The sequence below is a fragment of the Balearica regulorum genome, chromosome 3 (genome assembly GCF_011004875.1).
Source record: "Balearica regulorum gibbericeps isolate bBalReg1 chromosome 3, bBalReg1.pri, whole genome shotgun sequence".
NCBI lineage: Eukaryota > Metazoa > Chordata > Aves > Gruiformes > Gruidae > Balearica > Balearica regulorum.
This window is the reverse complement of record NC_046186.1, coordinates 98,059,884-98,081,043: the sequence shown is the minus strand read 5'-3', so window position 1 is coordinate 98,081,043 and position 21,160 is coordinate 98,059,884. Positions and strand designations below refer to the sequence as shown.

The following is a 21,160-nucleotide window of genomic DNA, read 5'->3' as shown; positions in this document are numbered from 1 at the left end:
GGTTAGTATGTATATTTAAAAAAATGTCAGACATTAAATACAGACTCAGTTTGATGTGGGGATTTTTTCCCCTTTCTTTTTCCAGCATAAATATGGCTGAACTTTCAGAGCCAGAAGGTACTGTAAACTGGAAGGAAAGATGTTTAACGCTGGAGTCACAGTTAATGAAATTTCGTCTCCAGGCAAGCAAGATCAGAGAATTGTTAGCAGAAAAGGTAGGTCTCGTGGTATGAATTTTAATGTGGTATACATGGTTTTATTTGATGATAGGGGCTGATCACCTGTCATGGTTTGAGATTACAAGTACTGGGATTTTTTCAGGAGGGGAAAAAAAAAGCATTTTAAAACAAAATGTGTGGAAAACAGGTATGTTTTAATGCTGTGAAACAATTTCACACCTTAAGTTTGCCAGCAAGAAATGTTAATTTTCAAATAAGAACACACTGGCAAATCTCCTGCAGAGAAAAATATGTATCCAGTAATCACTTTTACAACGTTGAAGTTAATATTTAACACATTTTCCTAAGTATTTAAGATCTGATTTAAGACACAGAAATCACTGGGGAGAAAATCCAGAAGTATTATTTTCCCCAGTATTCCTTACCGAATCATATAATTTACCAGACTTGTTTTTCCTATAATAAGACATCTCCAACTATGGCTCGTCATCTGAGTCTAGGGACCCAGGAAGTTGAAAAGTATTATATAATTTAATCTGAAGAATATTGTTTAAATATATATTTTATTTTGCAGTAGAGAAACAGTTCACTTGGCATGTTCAAATATGTGTATCCCAACAGTCAACCATAATTGAGCCCATATCTGAAATGTAAAAAACCCCATTGTATTTACCTGCTAATATTTTCACAGAACAAGGCAATTAAAAGAGAACAAGGGACAAAACATTTTAGACAATCATTGGAACTATGTCATCATGAATATTCACTTCAATGAATTTCTAGTTTAAAAGGTATTATGTCAAAACTACTCTGTTCTTGATAGAGCTAAATTTTCTATAAATTGGTCCCCCTTTATAGTATTGTAGAGTGATGATACTTTTATTTTATACATTTACGTTACAGCTTCTCTATTGTGAATTTATCCATTCTCCCTTTGAAGCCATAAATACATTTAGTTAGCATTCACATTTAGCCCTCTCTGAATCATTCCCATTTTACTATATTTTGGTGGAGACAAGAGCTAAATAATATTGAAGCAAGAAGAAACATATATTTTTGTATTTATGAAGAACAGTAGCTGATGTACAAAGTTACGTGCTCCGTTCCTTTCCTAATTATGCTTAACATTTTGTTTTCTTTGACAGCTAAATTAACCATCAAGTATGTTTTCACAGAGATATCTATCTTAATTCCAGGATCTTATTCAAAGTCCTTTAGATTTCTATGTTATGTGTCATTTGTTATTTTATTGACTGGTCGCTAAATCTTATAAGAACCTTCTTGTAAATCTTTCTTGTCAGAAAGCTTCTATTATTCTGAATAACAAAATACTATAAAAAAACCTTTGTTACTTGACTGCCCAGTGCCCATTACCAAATGTCTACACGGAACAGCATGCACCCTGAACAAATCTGTGCAGATCTCTGCTGATAGCTGGTGGTCACTGAGTGAAGTAATCAATAACCTACTATTTTTATTGAGCCAGTTTTTTAATTCATGGAGGGAGATTCACTCTTACCCTGTGGCTGTTTCTTTTAAACACTTCCCAAAATCCAACTAATTATATAAACCAGATCTCCCCTATCTGTAGCCTTGGTGATCCCCTCAAAGAACTTCGATAGCTTTGTGAGCCAACATTCATCTTTCTAAGGGCCACTTTGACTCTTCCCTTGTCTATGATACTTCTCCACATGTATTCTGCTCTTCTAGTTTCCCCTAATTCGCTTACTACAGACATCAGACTTACAGTTGGTTCAACGATATCATCCAGTCCTTGACTGAATATAATTTGGCAATTTGTTACTATTAATTTTATCTATTGATGCCCTCATCTATGGAGGTACAAAACCTCAATTCTAGATGGAAAAAAAAATGGAATAATGGAAAAACAGAATCTTTTTTATTAAAGTGAACATGAACATTTACAGCAATGTAAAATCATTGTGTAATAATACTGAGTTCCGCTGGAAATTTTATTTTTATAGTTAGTACTCCAAATAGCTCTGCTTTGGCCTGACTAAAAATACTGCTGTTAGAAAGCAGTGTAGTTGAAAACTCTTTTATTTGTTTACCCAATCCTGCAATTTTTCTGTATGGCAAACTCTCATTGAACAGGTATTGCAGAATATTGGGTTTTGAAAGAATAACCAGCTGTACAAATGCCATCCTTTGAAATTTCATTTAAAAATTTAAAAAAAAAGGAAAACTACTCATGTCCTTCATTCCAGTTAGCATTATTGGATGCTTGCACAGTCAGGGCTGTTAAATGTCATAGATCTCTTCTGTCTCTCTACCCCATTTGGATCACAGCATTTCAGGATGGAAGTCAAGTGGCTAAACACTGGACACAATTTCTAGGGACTTTCCAGCAGCCGTAACTACCATTTTTTATGCAGCTGCTGTTGATTATAGTTTTGGCAACCAAGAAGTTGAGATTCATGAAACAGTACTTCACAAAACTATCTGAGTTAAGAAAAAAGATTTTAGAACTTTGCATACTTTCTATTTGACTTTTCACTTTGTTCCTTTACAGTTTGCATTTACAGGCTCTAAACTGCTAGAAATAACCTCTTAAATTAATAGAAATGTATGCATAATCATATAATTTCAGAAATCGGCATTTAAAAAAAAAGAATAAGAGGGATAAAATCAGAAATCTTCAGCACTGTGCCTGAAACAAAGCATTCAAAGGAAAATTATTTATTCTGTCTTATCTGTGAGAAACATGTCTCCAAAGTAGATAAAAAATTCTTAAGAACTTGTCATGTTACTGCCCTCTTGGTTTAGTTTGCCTTAGCTTTCTCAGAAATTTTAGAAAAAGCAAAGTGTTTACACGCAGTAAAAATGGGAGAAATATTTTTCTATTGAAGACCATGGGTCCAACAAGTATTCAGTTGGGATAATTCAATATATTACTCTCCAGAGCAGAGTATTAGCAGCCTTCATGAAAAATGATCCTTCTCTTCACTTTGTCACTTTGACTTTTTAATATGAATCTTTCATTCATAACCTGGAATTCAGTTGGGACATGGCATCAAAGACTCAACAAAATTAGACCATATTCATCTCCAAATTTATCGATCTTGCAGAATTCAAACCCAACAATTTTCAAACTGGGCACTAAAGTCTTAGCTGTATTTATTTGTATTTTGGTTTCATTTGTAACAATCCAGTGGTTATTTTCAACATATTTTTATTTTTTAAATTATCAAACAATTCTCAGTATTTGTAAAACGAAAGATACTCTCACACTAGTTTGGAATTAAACTGCATGGAATATACTCAAAAATATATTTGAAAAATAACAAAAAGTGAATAATGAAGACCTGATTGGCCAGTACTTGATGGGCATCTTGTTACTAATGGCAAGAGGAGAATACAGCTGATGTCAGCATTTATAGGTACTTTCTAGATTTGTTATCTGTTAGAGAATGAATTCTCACTCTTACTTTGATTAGCACAGGCCTTTATTTGTGGTTTTGTTTACAATCATCTCTGTGCTATGAAATGTGTACTAAAACATGGAACAATAGCACCAGACAGTGTTCTACTTCAAAATAGCAACAGAAATCACAGTACTATGGCGTGACAGACGTAAAACCCTCATGGGTATTAAACTCCGTAATTGTTGTAGAAAACAGAGTGAGTGCGACGCTGTGACGAAACAGGTGGTCTCTACAAGAAGGGAAGAGAAATGAATTGGTGGTAATTCTCCAGCCTTCCTCCTCTGCCATGTATTTGAGAGGTATGTCTTCAAGACAGTGAATCACGAAAAGGAGTTTACATCCCATTACACTATGCGCATGACTTGTCAGAAACTGCCATGGGGTTTCCCCCCCTTATATTTGTTCTATAACTTAGTCTAAAACCAGCTTCTAATAAGGGGTTGCTTGAATCTATCCTTTTTCAAAATTTGTGTTTGTGACCTGTGTGCTTCTGCAGATACATTACAGCAGTGGATTAATTGAGACACGTTTCTTGCACACTGGAAATTAAATATCTTTGCAAAGTTATTTCATTTAATAGCGTCCCTGCAAATAAATGAATGATCAATATAGGAAGTCTTCAGTATATTCTTCTAATAGATGTGTTCTAATTTAAATAAAAAACCAAACAATTTTCTGGGTTTTCAAAGTCCAGCAAATACTTATCCTTGAACCTCAGTGGTTGAGGTGTGTGAGAAATTTGCATTATAACTGTGTTTCAGCAGTATGGCTGCCAGAACTTTAATTTTGTAGTGAACTTGGGGGGGAAGAAGGGAGGGGAGCAAAGGAATATACAATGTTTTCAGAAAACTAATCCATTCACTGTTGTTTATGTGTTTGGGGTTTTTATTTGGTTTTCATTTTGCCAAGTAAAGAGTCTATATTTATAAACCTTAACATGCAAAGAAAGAGACCTTGTTGGAGTTTTAAGCAGAAGCTGCTGCTGTAAGTGGGAGAGGTCTTTACAGGAATTTAAGGAATGATGTTGAAAGTATCCCTAGTACACCAAATTTAGGATGGCTGTGGAACTGAGTTTTAAGGAGAAGTCTTTATTTTAATGCAGCAAGAGTCTTATGCATATGAAGAGCTTACTAAAAAAACCTTCACTGAATAAAAGATTATTCTACTGCAAGTTCAGTTCCTACCAAGCATTTCATGTCATCATAGGCAAAATTTGATGGCCCTCATTCTTTTCATAGAAAGTACATTTTTTCACCTAAAATAGATGTGCAACATCAGGTATGAAGTTAATGTTTTTCCTCTCAGTAAAATCATTTTAGTACAAGAACTACATAGCTGTGTTAAATTTCCTCTTGGGCAGCCTGCACTGACTTTCTTTTTCATCAGACCCCGTAAGGACTGAATGTGGCACTATCCCAAATGTTGCATTATGGGCCGTCCTGTAATACTCAACATTCACATAAACGTCTCCAAGTTTGTTTCCTTCAGCGCTGAGGGTCATTATTTTATGCTTTGAATGATTTTCAACAAATAAAAAGGATTAAGAGAGAGGATTATTTTCATATATGTATTGATTTGTTTGCTTTTAATCTTCCATTTGGATATTCTCTGTATACATGCTCAGCTGGCAACCGAGTGTGTACATGACAAATGCAATAATATTTATAGTTTCTGTACAGATTATGAAAATTGAATGATAACTGATTTTTAGGCCAAGTACTATTTCCAATATACTCCAAAGCATAACACATTCCTGACTTTGTCTTACAAACCAACAGCTAAATCCCTGTCCCACTGTATTTTTATTCAATTCACAGACATATTTATGGCATGTTATTTGACATTTCAAAATGAAGCAGATGCAGTGTGTTTTGTTATCTGTGGCATGACAATTTAAAGATGAATGTTTTCAGAGGAAAAGTCCATAACGCATTTGACTCGTGCAGTGATTGCCAATATGAAAATTGTAAAAAAACATAATGAGTATTTCCATTTGTATTCAAGGGATTATGAAGGGTAAAGTACAAGGCAGCAAAACACCGCACTACGAAAATTATTCAAATGAGGGTTATTTTTCAGTATTTCAGTTGCTTTTAAAAACTTTGTGTCATGGAAGATAATTCAGATGCAATTAGAAAGATGCAAACAGGAGAAAGCAAGGAGAGTTGAAGAGAATAAAAGTTTATATGGTTAGAATCTTAGATTTGTTTACTCCTTTTTAATACCTATACCTTTTCCCCTATAACTCTGTTTTCATCCCTTGTCTAAAAGTTTATCTGTGCCTTTTTATAACAGGGGTTTTTTTTTCTTTTTGTTTCACTGATTTGGTACATCTTAAACCTACATTTTTATTAGGAAAGAAAAAAGAGAACTCAGGAAGCAATAAATTAGCTGTTCCTGTAGAGGCCAGGCTGGGTAATGGCATGAAAGAGCACAACCCTTGCTGTGAGGCCAGAGCATGAATATCTTCCCACTGGTGGTTCGAAGACGAGGGCATCCATTCTATTCCAGGCAACCTGAGATGGGGAGGTTGGTGGAAGCTGTGATAGTGGTCAGGCACCTGTGAAGATCCTTAGCTAATCTAATACTTGTTTAGGATTTGACTTGTCAGAGCTACAAGATGTTTTTTTCTCAATATTTCATGGAGGGAACGCTTTTTTGCACTTAGAAATGATGCATTTAATTTTCAGTCCCTCAGTATATTCAGGCTTTAAATATCTGTTGTCATGTCTTCAAAATGCATTATGCTGCCTTACATCTGTCTCCTGCTCCTTTACCATCTGTGTTTCCTAGCTGTCCTGTGCACTTTAAGTTCATGAATAAATTCAGTTTCAGTGAAGTTTTAAACTTTGGTAGTGACAGATAATTTTGATTGTTAAGCCATCACCTCTCAGGCAGTGGCATGAAAAAAAAGCCTCCTGTTTCACATGTTCATGTTGTGGCTCTAATCAGAACTCACAATTCAGCAAGACAGGAGTAGCAGAATTTCCACAATCGCAGTACAATGATCAAAAGAAAACAAAGCAGGCAGCTGCCTTTTAATACAGATGAACAACCAGTTCTTGATACATTTCTGTTTTAATTTTAAATACTATGGGAGACTTCTTTTTCCTTGCCTGCCGAAGTGGTTTGGTACATTCTTCCATCATGCTGAACAGTGTCTTCACTTCTGTCAAGATTTTGAATGTTACGATAACGTCTGCTTGTGCTAGAGAGGCAGTCTACATAATTTGTATTTGGTTGTGTCTCTGCAACTTAACTATCAAGACAAAATCTGAGTTGGAAAAGAAGATGGCCAGGAAGAGTGAACGTTCCTAGTGTTTTACAAGGCTTAGGAAAGTCCTATGACTGACGTTGGGAAAAGCACAGTTATTCAGCCAACATTACATGCTGCTCATTTGACCTTCGGTACACTACCTCCCCAAATCCCACTGCTGAATTTAACTTTTTTGAGTTTGTGTATTTACTGGCAGCTGTCCTAGACTACTAATTCTGAAAGAGTTCCTTCCCCGGGCTTTTCTGTTCCATATTTTTAATTTATATAATTTCCAGAAGAAATAATTAATTTTACTATAATGAACTCATCTGAAATGGTGAAAGATTGTTTTTTCATATATACTGTTCACACATTTAACAAGCACTGGCAAAACCTTTTGAGCTAAGTAATTATTCTTAAAATCATGTTTAAATATTGAAAAGAACTTGAAAGAAGTAAAATATAACTCAGTGGTAAAACTGGTCTCATGTCATGGAGACTGATAAAAATTTCCAGCCTGATCATTTTTGGAAACTGAGCAGATGGAGACTGGTAAATTTTGAAGTTTCAGTTTGTTCTAAGGAAAGGGTTTTGTGCAAAGCATAGTTTAGCTGAGGAGCTAAAAAGGAGAGTTAAATTAAGCAGTGCCTTTTGCCTAACTAGGAGAGCAGTGCCAGAAGTTGCTGTAGTTAGAAGTGGACAGGATTGTGATTCTGTAGAACTACTAGCCATCTTCAGAAGAAGCAGGAGGAGTGCGTATATGTCTGTGTGTATGCGTGTGCGTGTGTTTGTGTAAAGCCGGTGTCACAGACCCAGACTGCTTTCACACGCCGTATATGTGACCACGATTGAGGCAGAGAAAAGAGAGAATCCCTTTTTCACTGTGGTGAACAGTCTGAACACAGAGATAAAACAAAGAGGAGGAATTGGTTAGATGGCAAGTCTGCAGAGGAATAGTTGACAGTGCTTTATTCATGGGAAGAATTGTAGACTTTTACCTTTTAATTGGTATTAAAAATGGAGAAGATGGGAGAAGGAAAACATGGGAGTGCACTGAAAAGTGGCAGCTTGCAAGCTGCCAGGTTGTGAGCACTAGGATGAGTTGTGCAGTGGTCATAACCTAGGTGGGCATTCAGGTGGGATTTGAAGGAAAAATAAGGCTGTAGCTTTGGGGATTTAAGCCAAATAACTAATTCTTTCATCTAAATATTTTTTTTTCATGTCGGAAATAATGACAAACCATAAAATTTTACATCCTATGAACCAATAAAGTAGTGAAGAAAATTCACCATTCTTGATCTGTGAGTAGCCTAAGGAACATTTGAGCCCCATTAAGACTTAGCCTTTAGCATTAACCTTTTTGCAGGGGAATATCTATGATAAAAAGATGATCAGGTTAAGGAAAGCAGTTCTTAATCTTGATGACTAAATCCACACCTTTAAGAAATATTTTTATAGGTTTCGTCTTGTTCCAGAGAAAAGCTTTTGTGCCAAAGTATTCGATTTCATTTTTTACTGAGGCGTATTTGATTTTATAAATATAGATAGGTCTGAAGTATCACTTCCTAGATTTATGAGACAAGATGGATTTCTATTAATTAGTTAAAATGCAAAGCTGTTCTAAAAAAGATAAGTCTTTCTAAGAAATTGTGTTGCCTTTGGGATAAAAAAATCATCCAGTAAAGAACAAAGTATATGTTACCCAGAGCATGTGCTAATTCCTTTTTCACAAATTATCTTCTTGTTTGTTTTTCCTGTGAAATGTTAGTATCTTCATTTTACGTTGCTATTGTTTAGGTGTTTTGTCTATGTGGCTTAATTGGTCACGTCATATTTTAACATTTGTTGTAGTTTATAAAGATTTAGCACTGTCTTTATGGAAGATACTGAATACATAGAAGAGAAATCAGTGTCAAGACAGAAGGAGTAATGTTTGAAAATACGGATGGAACATACCCTGTCAGCTTTTTAACAAATGAGTTACAGACGTAGGAGGAACGTGACTGTGTTTTCCTAAGCTGAACCACCAGAAGAGAGACCTTTTTGTAAAAAGAGTAACTCAGGCTTCTAAAACAGTTTCACCATTACTTTTAACTAACGAATGTATGCAAGGCTTTATACATGTATAGATTGGACATAGCATATTTTAAAACATGAAAACTGGTGGCCATCAAAGCCACTGACAAACAGATGACTTGCTTTTAAGTAGTACTGGTTCTTGTCTTAAGGAAATGCAGAGATTTCTTGAAATAGTGGGGTTTAAACACAGGAATATAGAACGAAAAGTGGAAATTTTGGTCTCATACAGTGTTCTGGAATAGCTGGCAGGCATATTCTTCAAACCATTTATAAACTTATCAAGCACCACATAAAAAGTCAGATCTTTTCTGTTTATAGCTTCTATTAGAAGGCAGTTCCAAAATCTTTTTTTTAGTCAATGTGGAAAATGAGGGTCTTCCAATATCCAGCCTATAGTTATTAACCACCTGTTTGTATCTGCTTGCACCTTTGAAAGACAATTGTAGGTGTGTTTATTCCTCACTTGCTTCTCCTATTTGTTTATTTATAGAAGCAACCATATCCCCATGTTTTGATAAGTCCTATGTGGTGTGAGGACTGATAGTTCACTAAATCTAAAAATGGACAGATTTACTACTTTTCTTTTTACGTGGAACAGTATTTTTCAACCACAGATGGTTTGGGCCTTTTTTTTTAGATGAGGAAGAATTGAAAAATCAAAATGCAATGAAAAAAGCAGACTCTAAACATACCATTCTCAAGTCACTGGAAGTTCTGCACTTAATCAATAGACAGGCTGCATTTCTGCTTCAGAAACATTAGATTTTAACTCATTTTTCATTTTGGAAAACAGACCTATTATCAGCATGTTTTGAAAGGCTTACAGAGAAGTGATGCTTTTCATTGATTAGTGGTCATATTTCTTCCTGTGTTTTTTTCAAAAAGATTTCCAAAAAGTCTCTGTGATCTAAATATGTTGTTTATAATATTAAAAATGAGGAGATAGTGTATTATGCATTGTAATGTAAATTTTAAATGTGAATGGGACAAGTTATTATGTTGAAAATTGACTTGGATAAAAAATTAGGGGTTTGTTCCTACAAATAACATAGATTTTCAGATCTCAAAAAAGAAAGAATTCCAACAATTTTTATTCTTTAAAGATTTCCTTTAGAATTGTTAATTAACTATGTCAAATATCAGGAAAAATTATCAATTTAGTGCTGTAATTGCTCTCTAATGTGCATTACAGGAGCAATGATCTTTATATATATATGCATATAAATGAAAGTATGTATACACATATATTCATACAAAAGGAGTATTTTTTAAATCTGTGAGTGATGACTTTTGAGTTTATATCCTTTGAAGATTTCATGCAATACATGGTTTAATAAAATGAAAATTTCTTTACTTGCACAAAATATATGTCGAACATTTCTGCATACAGTCAAGAAACTTCCAGGTGACCTTTGAAAAACAATCACTGTATGATTTGCTTTTGTATTGTAAAAACTTTCCAGTGACTGTGTGTTGTGCTTCAATGTCCAGACCTCCAAGGCAGTACACCTCTTTCTTTGTTTTTATTGCTGCCATGTTTCTTCAAAGCATTAGGTATTTATTCACATGCGGCATTTCTCTGTTCGTTGTTTGAAGAAAAATAGCTCCATTTGATGGGTGTCAGATGTAGAGTGGTTATTTCCTTACAAAATTTAAAAACAAATCTGTTTCTAACAATAAATACTATTGTCCATAATTCTGATAATTGATGCGGTGTGCACTACCACATTTTCTGAAAATTATAAGAGGATTTTTACACTTAGAGATCTAAGTGCAGCTTAAGGTAGCAGTCTATTTTTCTGGACCTATGTTGATATTGTTCTTTAGTCAGTATGCGTATATTTTTTGTTCATGGGCCTAAAACGTTTATTCTTTCTATTGAAGACTGTAAAATCTAAACCAGTATAGATTATGATGGGACACCTCTGCATCCTTAATGAATTTTGGAAAGAGCCTGCACCAATCATAGATGTGCATGACAAGAACATTCCTTGCAAGAGGTTTGTTGAACTGAGGCATTATTTCAAGTTATCTCATTCAAGACATGACTGAAAATTAAACTTAAATATACTTTACGTGCCAAACTTTATCAAAGACATGCTCGCCCTCCGTGTTTTTTCTGGGAAGCCACCTTTATGTCTGTTGATACTTTACAGACTACAGTTCATTCAAGAAATATCTAGTCTAACAACTGATATGTATCATTTAATTCCAGTGATACTGGTGATTTGCACAGAGGTATATAGAAAGAATCTGGTGGGACAGAGGTCTAATTCAACATTTTCTGGTTTTCAAATCATTTTCTGTGTAAAGTCAGAACTGGTCATCAATATTCAAGTTGCAGCCATAGGTAAGAGTTCATTCTTCTGCATCTGTAAAGCGCACTGACCTTTGCCTCCAGATGTGGATATGACTATAGTTACCTGCCACTTCCACCATGAGGTTAAGTTTAGGTATCATTTACCTTTTTTTTTTTAATAATTTGAGGATTTTAAGTTATTTATCCATGGTCTGAAATTGTCTGCATAGTTACTGGGTAAACAGAATTTACCACTGCATTTTATTCTTGAGGAATTCAAAGCATGACTTTTTATTTAAACAATTAACTATTAGTCAAGTCACATATTTTCACCTTCTTTTTCTCCTCTCTCTCTCTCTCATTAATGCCGTGATCATTGTTATGAAACCTCTTACTAACTTAAGAAGAAGGTTTGAGGTTAGGTTTTCTTTGTCAAGAGAAAGCCTTCCCTTGGAACTAGTTCCAATCTTTGGCACAAGTTTGATAACCTTCAGAGTATCCTAAAGCAATCATTTTTTCTCTTTAACTTCACAGGCCTATAGAGTAGCAAAGTAATCAGAGTATAGATGTAAATCTCATTTTTCAGGCAAAACGATTTTGTGGATTGGTTAGAGATTATTTGTGCAAATAGGGAGAAATATATTTTTAAAGTTTCATTATTGTTACAATAGACACTGCAAAACAAACCTATATAAACTCCAAATAAAGGGAAAGCCAGGACTTGCTTAGTAATTGCTGTGTAGCATCAAGTTACTGAAATGCTGGCCAATTTAACTGTAATAGAAGTGCCCATGTTTGGTAACTATGGTATTCCATTTTTGCTGGATAATACAGATTGCTATTTTTTTTAAGAGGAGCCTCCTAAAATAAATTGAAGACCCTTTAGAAATTTTCCAAATAAAAATCTCACATTTAGTTGTTGCCAGGAAGCTGACTGACGTATCCGTATTGTGAGATCACGCAAAGCTTCTTATCATACCTTCTTGAAATAGTTAACACTTTAAGGAAGCAAAAATAAACCTTGTTCTTCCATTTTTAATCTCTGAATGCTATTTTTCTTGGTAACTATTCTCTCAGCTCCTTCGGATCCTAGCTTTACATTCTTCTTAGCAACAGCTTTATTCAAATTATATTCTTTGTCCCAGTAGTCTACAGGAACATATTATGTTCCTGGTCCTGTGCAACAGTATATATTCCTAGCAGGAGGTGCATTGTGCAGTTTCAGTGCAGAAACATGGAAGGAACTTCGGTCTTTAGTGCACTGCATTATGCAGAACAGCAGCACCACTGCTAAGTGCTCGTACAGTGGTTCAGTGATCATTAGATGGTACTAGAGAGACTAGGTGTTTCCAGGTTTAAGCCGAGTCAGTGCTAGCTGAGCTGCACTGTAGGCCCAGTGGACCTCGCAAGCAACATTTTCAGGTTTTATTTCCATCTGTTAAATCTGCCAGGTTTCTGATACAACCTTAGAGCTGAACTGAATTTTACTTACAGGACATAAATAAATTGCCAATTACTGCTGTGGCAATCGTGTATTTAAAAATTGACTGTGAAAATTGATGAACAACTTGCTACTCATCAACAGTGAATTTCACATTATAAACATCTGAAGGGGTTTTCTGTCAAAATACTATCATGTATTAACAATGTTCTTTATTGATATAATAGCTGCACTTGGTTTAGCATAGTGCTTGTACTGCAGTGGAATGTTAGCTGACCATATATTCAGAAATAACCTTGATTTCTGAATCCCCAACTTACTAAAAATGAAATATCTTAAAAACAATATTAAAGCCTTGTAAATCAAACTTCTATTTGAACGTAAAACCAAAAAGATGGATGGAAAGTAACTTCAGAATTCAAAATTCTAAAAATTAAACTCAAAATCTCAACGTGAAGTCATATAAATATGACATTAAGTACATGTGACCAGAGAAGAACAAAGAAGGCTCCTCTCCCTGTCCATGTGTCCAGACTGTTAGTACAGGAATGACTGGGACGATCATTTCCTTAGAAGTGTTCTTGCAAAACAGCTCATTGGGGACCCGACCATAACCATGGGTATTGTGAAATGTTTGTTGCTTTTGTTTCAGTGGTGTGTTGTGGTACTAGGATGTAGACTTCGGGTTTTTGTATTGTATGAGAAAGTTCTGGAAGGCCAGTTGCAGCTTTTTTTATGTTAGTGAAAACTCATTTTCTCCATTTTCATTTTCTGATCGATAGAAAATGATGACTCTGTGTCCTTGTCTGGATGAGGTGCTAAAAGTACATGCAACTGTTTCGTGTGATTGACAACATAATGGGGAAGAGAAAAAAAGAGTGAAAAAGAAACTGAAAGATGCCAGAAATCAAGTACAAACAGGGCAGAATGAAACTGATTATTTTAAAACTAAGCAGTAAACTGGTGAAGGAATAAATGCTTTTCATTTGCATTATTTGTATCATATGCTTCTCTATGAACAATTTTGAAACTGAATACTGAGTATCCCAATGTTAATTATTTGATGTTTCATCCTCTTCAGATGAACTGATGTCTTAGCTAGGTATTTCCTGAGAACCAGTAAGTCCTTAAGTCATGGAATACCTTATGTACTTCTAGTGTTATTTCAAACCACTGTTTACTTTTTGAAGATGTCATAATTTTGTTGTTCACCAAAATCAGACTAGAGGGCTCTTAACAAAACATAACAAAATGTAAACAAAGTATTTGTTTCTGGCCTCTTCTGTTTCACATTGTTGGAAAAGCCTTCGAAATAAATCATGTAAAATGCAGGGTTTTCCAAGGCCCAGGGCAAAGGGTGAGCCTATGATTTATTAGGTATCAGTATAAAGTAACAGATCAGGGTCTCTCATCACTCAAGGGTGTCCTTTACACCTCCGAATTGTGCTGGTCTCTGTCCTTATCCATTTCTACTGTGGCTTTTCACATTTTTTTCCGTGGAGCACTTGAGTCCACCATGCCTCTTCTGCTGCATACCTCCTCCTTTCACACAGACAGCAGAAGAGTCTGGGAGAGGCTTCATAGCACAATTCTTCCCAAAACCTAAATTTGTCAACTGCAGAGGAATTAGTGGCCAAATTGTATAATGTGCCAAGTGCCCTTTACTCTTGACAGTTTTGGAAGGACATGAAGGAGCTTACCGCTTTCTAAGACTGTGAGCCTGCATGAGGAAAGTTTCAGGGCTATTGTCAAAGGAACTTCTACTCTTGGTAGCAAGGAAAAAAAGCAGTATGCTATATAGCAGCCACAAAATTATACTATGAAGAAAAGTTGTATTATCTTTTTTTTTCTGTAGAAGATTCTTAACAATATTTTAATATGGTCATAATGATGAATGACTTTTCCAGTCTGACACTGTTTATCCTTTGATTTATTTTATGCTCCTGACCACAGCCTGTCTTTTCTTGTTTCAAAACAGAGCATGAAAATACATTTCACTGTGGTTATTTCTGGCAACAGGCAGAACGCATGGACATTTTACTATATGTTTTTTATGTATCTACAGATGCAGCAGCTTGAGAAACAAGTTATAGATGCTGATCGTCAAGCAGAGAGAGCTTTTCAGCAGGTACATATATAAATTGAAAAATATCTCCACTAGCTATGTGCATGTTGCTGTCACGAAGGAAAATTCAGAAAATTGCTGTTTCATAAGCATTGCTCAAAAGGGAAAAGACAGTTTCTTTTTACATCTATTTATTTGTCTTACCAGAGATGTTTAACACCTTTCTCTGCTCACTATTCAGTTCAATAAAGTTAAAGCTAACAGCACGAATCAAAAATACGTACATATAATGAGCTTCATCATTGGTGCATCATGAGTCTTTGATACATGATGCACATGGAAACAGAGAGGAAACAGTGACCTATTTTAGAAAATCTGTGAGAAAATAAAACGAGGCTATCCAATACAGTCTCCAAACAGGATTATTCTATGTTGTTTTGTTCTTCTTGTAGAAGTTACGCAATCTAAAGAATGAGATCATGGCTAAATATTTAACCAAATTTGCCTTTTGATTCCAAATGGCAGATACAGTTACTGCAGACATTTTATGAACATATCTCTGGTATTCCCTAAAAATCCTTTGTATCTTACTGTGAGACAGATAGAAACTAAAAATTAGAAGAATAAAAATGTTCATGCACTAACTTGGACTTAGAAAACATTCCTGACTACAAGCCAAGTACTTTTTAGCCTTTTTTTAGAATGCTTCTGATAATTTGTTGGGGTTTTTTACACTGTGCAATTGTTTATTTATTAAAACATTGTTTATTAAGGCTAACAACAACTCTCTATACAGAAATGGCATTCTTCCCATATTGGTGTTTCTAACAGCTTGTGTGTTGCAAACCTAGACGCCTCACACTGATACTAACAAAATCCATATAAGGTCTATCAGTGTTTTGCCAGTCGTATTGGTATTAGATGCGTGGGGAGACATAATGAACTGTGGAATTTCTTCTCAAATAGGCTTCAGAACTTTGAAGGGTTATCTTGAATCTTGGGGGGGGGGCAATTTTAAGTCCATTTTGTGATTAAATTACTACCTTTAACTTGGAGTATTATGTTTCTTAGTCGTATGTTTGACTTTCCAAATAGGTGCAGGTCATGGAAGAAAAATTAAAAGCAGCTAATGTTCAAACAAGCGAATCAGAAACTAGGTTGTATAAGAGATGTCAAGATCTGGAGATCCTGATACAAGATAAAAATGACAGAATACAAAAATTGGAGCAACAACTTGAAGAACAGGTTAGAAATAATGGTGCTACAAAAGATGAGCATCAATTCCATCCTTAATTATACAAATGGAAAATAAAATTTAAGATCAGTAGAGGACAGAAAAGTTTAGCATTATTTCTGTTGTTTGATTAAAGAGGTTCCCACTGGAAGTGTATCATTTGAATAAGGTATATTCACTTGCAAATTATACTCTGGCCTCCTTTGAAAGAACATCTAACTTTTAAGAGAGGAAAGATGTTCTTCCTCTTCACTGTCTCCTCTGAAGAGCTTTCATTTTTCTTAGAGGAAAGAGGAACTGCAGCATCTATGAAGGGCTTATCTTTTTTTTTTTTTTAAATCATCATGTCTTGCTCAGGAGACTGAATTACTTCAAGCAGTCTTAGGATTTGTGTCTGAAGATACTACTCAGACAGACTATAATACTCAGTGAAAAATGTGCTTACGTCAATTTTTTTTTCCAGAAGCAAATAAGACTGCAAGAAGCAAAAATCATAGAAGAAAAAGCAGCTAAAATAAAAGAATGGGTGACAGTCAAGCTCCATGAGGTATAACTCTTGCTACAATACTTACCATACAAAAATATAATGGTGTGACTGGATATCCCTTCGGTTTTTTGGCTGTTCAAGAGCTTTCTGCCATAGTAAAAAAAAAAAAAAGCTTCCCCGTTTCATTGGTTGGCGCAGTTACTTGCGTGAAAGTGGAAAAATGAAAACAACAGCCCAGAGGGCAGAGTATCTGTGTCAATTAACTTCTGATGTCTAATTCGGTCAACTGGTATGTCTGGGTCCTCATTGTGGAGAGAGAAGGTCTACGTATCTCCACTAATTGTGAGAGATTAGCTGGCAAAGTGAGCTTGGTCAAGCAGATGCCTGAAGTGTGAATAATCCCCAGAAAGCTGACCAAGTCTGCTTGGGCCTGGCAGAAAAAAAGGACTTGATCATTTTTTATATTTCAATGCCCACAATACTCTTAGTCGTGAATAGTTTCAGGGGCACCAGCTCTATTCCCAAAAGAGACCAGCTGTCTGCCTTGTTTCTCTGCTGTGGTGAGATAGCAATGTCTTTGCCCTGCCTAAGGTTGCCAGTTTTGGTGTGCAGCTGTGCTTTTTCCTCGTGTGTATAAAATTTAAAGATGCCCATAAAAGTTAAAATCCTACTCTGTTGTAATTAAGTGGAAATTATACGCAGTCCAGTTGAAAAACAATTAAATTATTATTTTTAAAGTAGGAAACTAGAAGTAACATTTACTATTAGTCTGCAAGAGGAGTTTCTGAAATCATTTCATAAAAATGCAATTAAGTTTAGCTGAAATTATCTTGAAAAAGTTTGGACAAAATCAAATATGACCCAAACTATTTACTCAGTTTGAAACATGGAGAATCTCAAGCTCGTTTCACAGAGGTGTCTAGGTGTCACCCAATGGGATGTGGAACTGATGACTCACCTCTGTCGTATGGGATATTCAGGTTCAAATCTTCTCTTTGCCTAATTCAGAGCAGGAGTTTGAACCAACATTTTCACCTCCTGGTAGTGGGCTACAGCAATGAGCTGTTGGGTTTTTTTTCTTCCTGCAAGAAGTCACCTTCTCTGCATTTAGTTTTTTGGTACCTACTTTTTAATCTTTGCTGTGGGATGGTAGGAGGCATTAGCACCATCATTCCCTCTAATTCCTCTGCTTACTCTTGGGTTTGCCAAGTGGCACAAAAGTTTGTAATTCTAGCCCTCTGCTCTTATTTGAAAATGCCAATGCAGATTTCTTTTTTCTTAGTTATTAAGGCTTTTAAAGGAGTCTTGGGTTTGCTTGGTTGGGGGAATGATTTTAACAGAAGTTGAGCAAATAATCATTGCAGGGAATTTCATTGTTCAGAATAAACAAATGCCTAGACTGGCATTAAGAGAAGTAACAGAGAGGAGCTTGCCATTTGAACTAGCTTTATCCTTAGATAAGCAGAAATTCAGAGAAAGTCTAAATAATGTAATAACTTTAAAAAGTTGATGAGATTACATTTATATGCTTTTAGTTAGAGGTGGAAAATCAGAACCTTCGCTTGATCAACCAAAAGCAAACCAAAGAGATGAAAACAGTACAATCTAAACTGCAAGGTAAATGTACAAATCTTTTAAAACCTTCTCTATATATGGCGTACTTCTTTCTACTCCCTGTTAATTTGTGCATCCACATAATTGAAATATTCTGTGAAATCACAAAGATTTTAGTTAGTATGAACTGACATCAGAGTGACTGTACATGAATGTGTTAGACAAGCAATAATTTATTTTTTATTAAGAAGACATGCAGACAAACCACAACTGATTTTTTTTGAGTGAATGGGTATCTATCTCTGTTATTTATTAACAAGTAGTAAGATTTGACTGGATTTATGTCAGATCTTTTATTTTACTTCTTTATAGCAAAGGTGGTCCTTGCACTGTTAAGATATAGGTGAATGTCAGTTTGCATCTGTTTTTTCTAGCAAATGCTCAGTTAGGAATCAGAATTCTGATCAGATTTTTTTTAAATTACTACATTTGACTACAGTCATCCAAAACCTTATTTCAGCCACACTATCACCACGTTCCCTTCCAAGTGGATATAGTTAATTTAAAAATCTTAAAATGTAGATATGGGAAAGAGGAATATGCCCTCAAAGAGCATTATTTTGCATTAATCAAAGTTTAATTTTATTTGCCACTGTGTTGCCTGTCAACCAACTTGTTTAAGTCTCTCTGAAGGCTCCCACAGTCCTGTCCATACTTAGTTGACCTGATAACTTAGTCTCATCGGAAAGTCTTGTTAGTTTGCTACCTAGCCCTCATTTCTTGATAATGTATCTCATATATATATGTACATAAACAGACATTTAGAAATGTGTGTATATTTCTATATATGTGTGTGTGTACACATATAATATGCATAATGTATGAAAATGTAAATATTTACAAATTACATGCACAATATGAAGCTTTTAAACTAAGATGGGCCTCTGTTACTGGGGAAATGATTGTTCTGTTTCTTTGCTATTTTTTGATCAGCAGCAAATCTATATACTTCAGCACTTAATAGCATTAATCATCCTCTTCTGAGAGGTCTATTCAAAGGCTTTTTGAGACACTAAGAATATGTCAGATGGTTTTCAGCACACATTTACTGATAAGCTCAAAAATATTAAGAAATTTATTACCATTTTCAGTGTCCGTGCTGGTAACAGGCTATAAATTAGGAACGTGTGGTATTGTTTAAAACAGTTTATAGGTATGGATGAGGGCCTTTTGTTCTTGGATCTGCCACAAAACTTTTTATAAACAGGGATGGACATCATTGTTTGATACCAGTTTCTGGCAGAATAGTTGTTCCTAAGGATGGATTTCATACTCTCAACACTGTTAATCATATTATGCTTTCACTTTCTCTTGGAGTCCTCCATATATACCTTCTAAACCTGGTAACTTAATCCTTTATATTTGCTGTACTACCTGTTACAGATTCTCTTAATATTTTTATCTGAAGGGAAAGCCACCACATACTTTAGTACTATTGTTCTACAGTCTTTCCCATATTATATATCCTAGACCAATACATAGGCTTAATTTCAGTCACAGCAGAATAAAATCAGGTATTTCCACTGGGTTTTCATTCTGTATTAAGTGCATGCTTTCTATCTAATTGCTGTGAAATTGTTCAAAGAGCTTTTTTTTCCTTTCTATACTAAAAAAAAATAAATCTTTAAGCACTGGAAATGTAGTTCTGGGTTTCTTTAGATATGGGGAAGTATCAAGTAGATTTTTATTCCTATAATAGTTTTTTATTATCTTTTTGCTAAATTTTAGTTATCTTGAAAAAACGTTTACACTGCAGAGTAAAGAGAGCGGTAGCATAGCTTGCTACATCCCATTAACACAAGATTTCTGAATTACTATTCTTCAGAAGCTACGGGCAAGAAATCTGCTACGTCAACACAAAAACCTGGAGAGTGTCAGCGACTAAGCAGTTTGACTTTTGGATGCTTTTCAAACAGAGCAAGAAGTCCTCAACCATCTCCCAAGTTTGAAGAAATAAGCAAGTCTTCACCTGAAGAGTCAGACTACACCGAAGGCAAAAACATGCTAGGTACCTAGTCACCAATACTGCCATTTTATTCTGACACAGGTAGAAAACTATGTCAGTGTATCTAAACCAGTTTTCAAAGTACATAGCCGTACTCTCTCCCTCTTTAATGCTAGTTTCTATTACTAGGAAGAAATCCTGTTGAGCACTAGAGTCTCCATAATACCACTAACACATTGTTTGGCAGCTTGCAGTGGCTGACAGGTGCTTTGGCTGCAAAGGAGAGAATTTCTTGTGGCCCAGGTTTGCTCCACAGTAGCATGAGGAGTTTAAGGCTGCCAGTCCCTTTGGGGAGGGCTTTTACATTTTTATGCCTGTGTAGTGTCTCACCTAAGTCCAGTTTCTGTATATTTTATCTGTGCTATCACTGCTGTCCCAGTGTTAGTTTTATGCCCTAACTCAACAAGATCAACTCAGTAATCTTTTATTAGTATGATCAAGGTCAGAAAAAATAGAAGACTCTGAGGCATCTTTTTGCTCCATTATTTCCTGTCCAAAGAAGGAGAAAGCTCCCTGATCAGGATTCATACAATTTCCCCAACAAGCCCTGAAGTCTGGTAATGCCAGCAAGTTGGTGTGCTGCTGTGCTACTATGAGCATTAAGCAAGTCCATTGCAACTTGCTGCTTCCCTTAAGCAGTGAAAAGCACAGGAAGGAGACTAATGCTCTGGTCCTTCGTTTGAGTCCCACAGTACTATTTATGACCTCAGCATTTTCTCCACAGTTAATCATGGTGCCTAAAATTGCAAATCAAGGTCTGTAGAAAATGAGAAACTGAAGTAGATCCTCTTAATATTCTGTATATTTATATGATATCAAGTTCATTATAAAAGTGAGTATGTATTATTATTTCCATTTTTATAGGTGAGGGAATTGAAGTAAGAATTATTTTTTTCAAGGGAAAGGATAAGAAATAGAACCTTAGGCTTGCCTAGATGGAAACAGTTCAGCTTTTGTGACTTCATTACTTTAATGTGGACTCAATTAAAATCTTTGCCTTATCCAATCCACTTTAACTTCATGTAGTTATTTAACATTAACTTTGCCTCCCAAGT

General features: G+C 35.3%; 1 protein-coding gene across 10 annotated transcripts in view; it reads left to right on the top strand.

Annotated features, from left to right (window-relative positions):
- The window catches only part of PLEKHH2 (pleckstrin homology, MyTH4 and FERM domain containing H2), a 58,687-nt gene that overhangs the window by 4,556 nt on the left and 32,971 nt on the right, over positions 1 to 21,160 (top strand). For 7 of the 10 annotated variants that reach the window (XM_075749119.1, XM_075749120.1, XM_075749123.1 and 4 more), the window contains 6 exons: positions 86 to 215; positions 14,766 to 14,828; positions 15,861 to 16,010; positions 16,463 to 16,546; positions 18,022 to 18,103; positions 19,926 to 20,108. In XM_075749119.1, coding sequence (XP_075605234.1) covers positions 93 to 215; positions 14,766 to 14,828; positions 15,861 to 16,010; positions 16,463 to 16,546; positions 18,022 to 18,103; positions 19,926 to 20,108 — 685 coding nt within the window. In that variant the 5' untranslated portion in view covers positions 86 to 92. Of the gene's footprint in view, positions 1 to 83; positions 216 to 870; positions 971 to 14,765; positions 14,829 to 15,860; positions 16,011 to 16,462; positions 16,547 to 18,021; positions 18,104 to 19,925; positions 20,109 to 21,160 lie in introns of those variants that run through there. The other 3 variants (XM_075749125.1, XM_010312460.2, XM_075749124.1) reach the window with 3 other exon arrangements.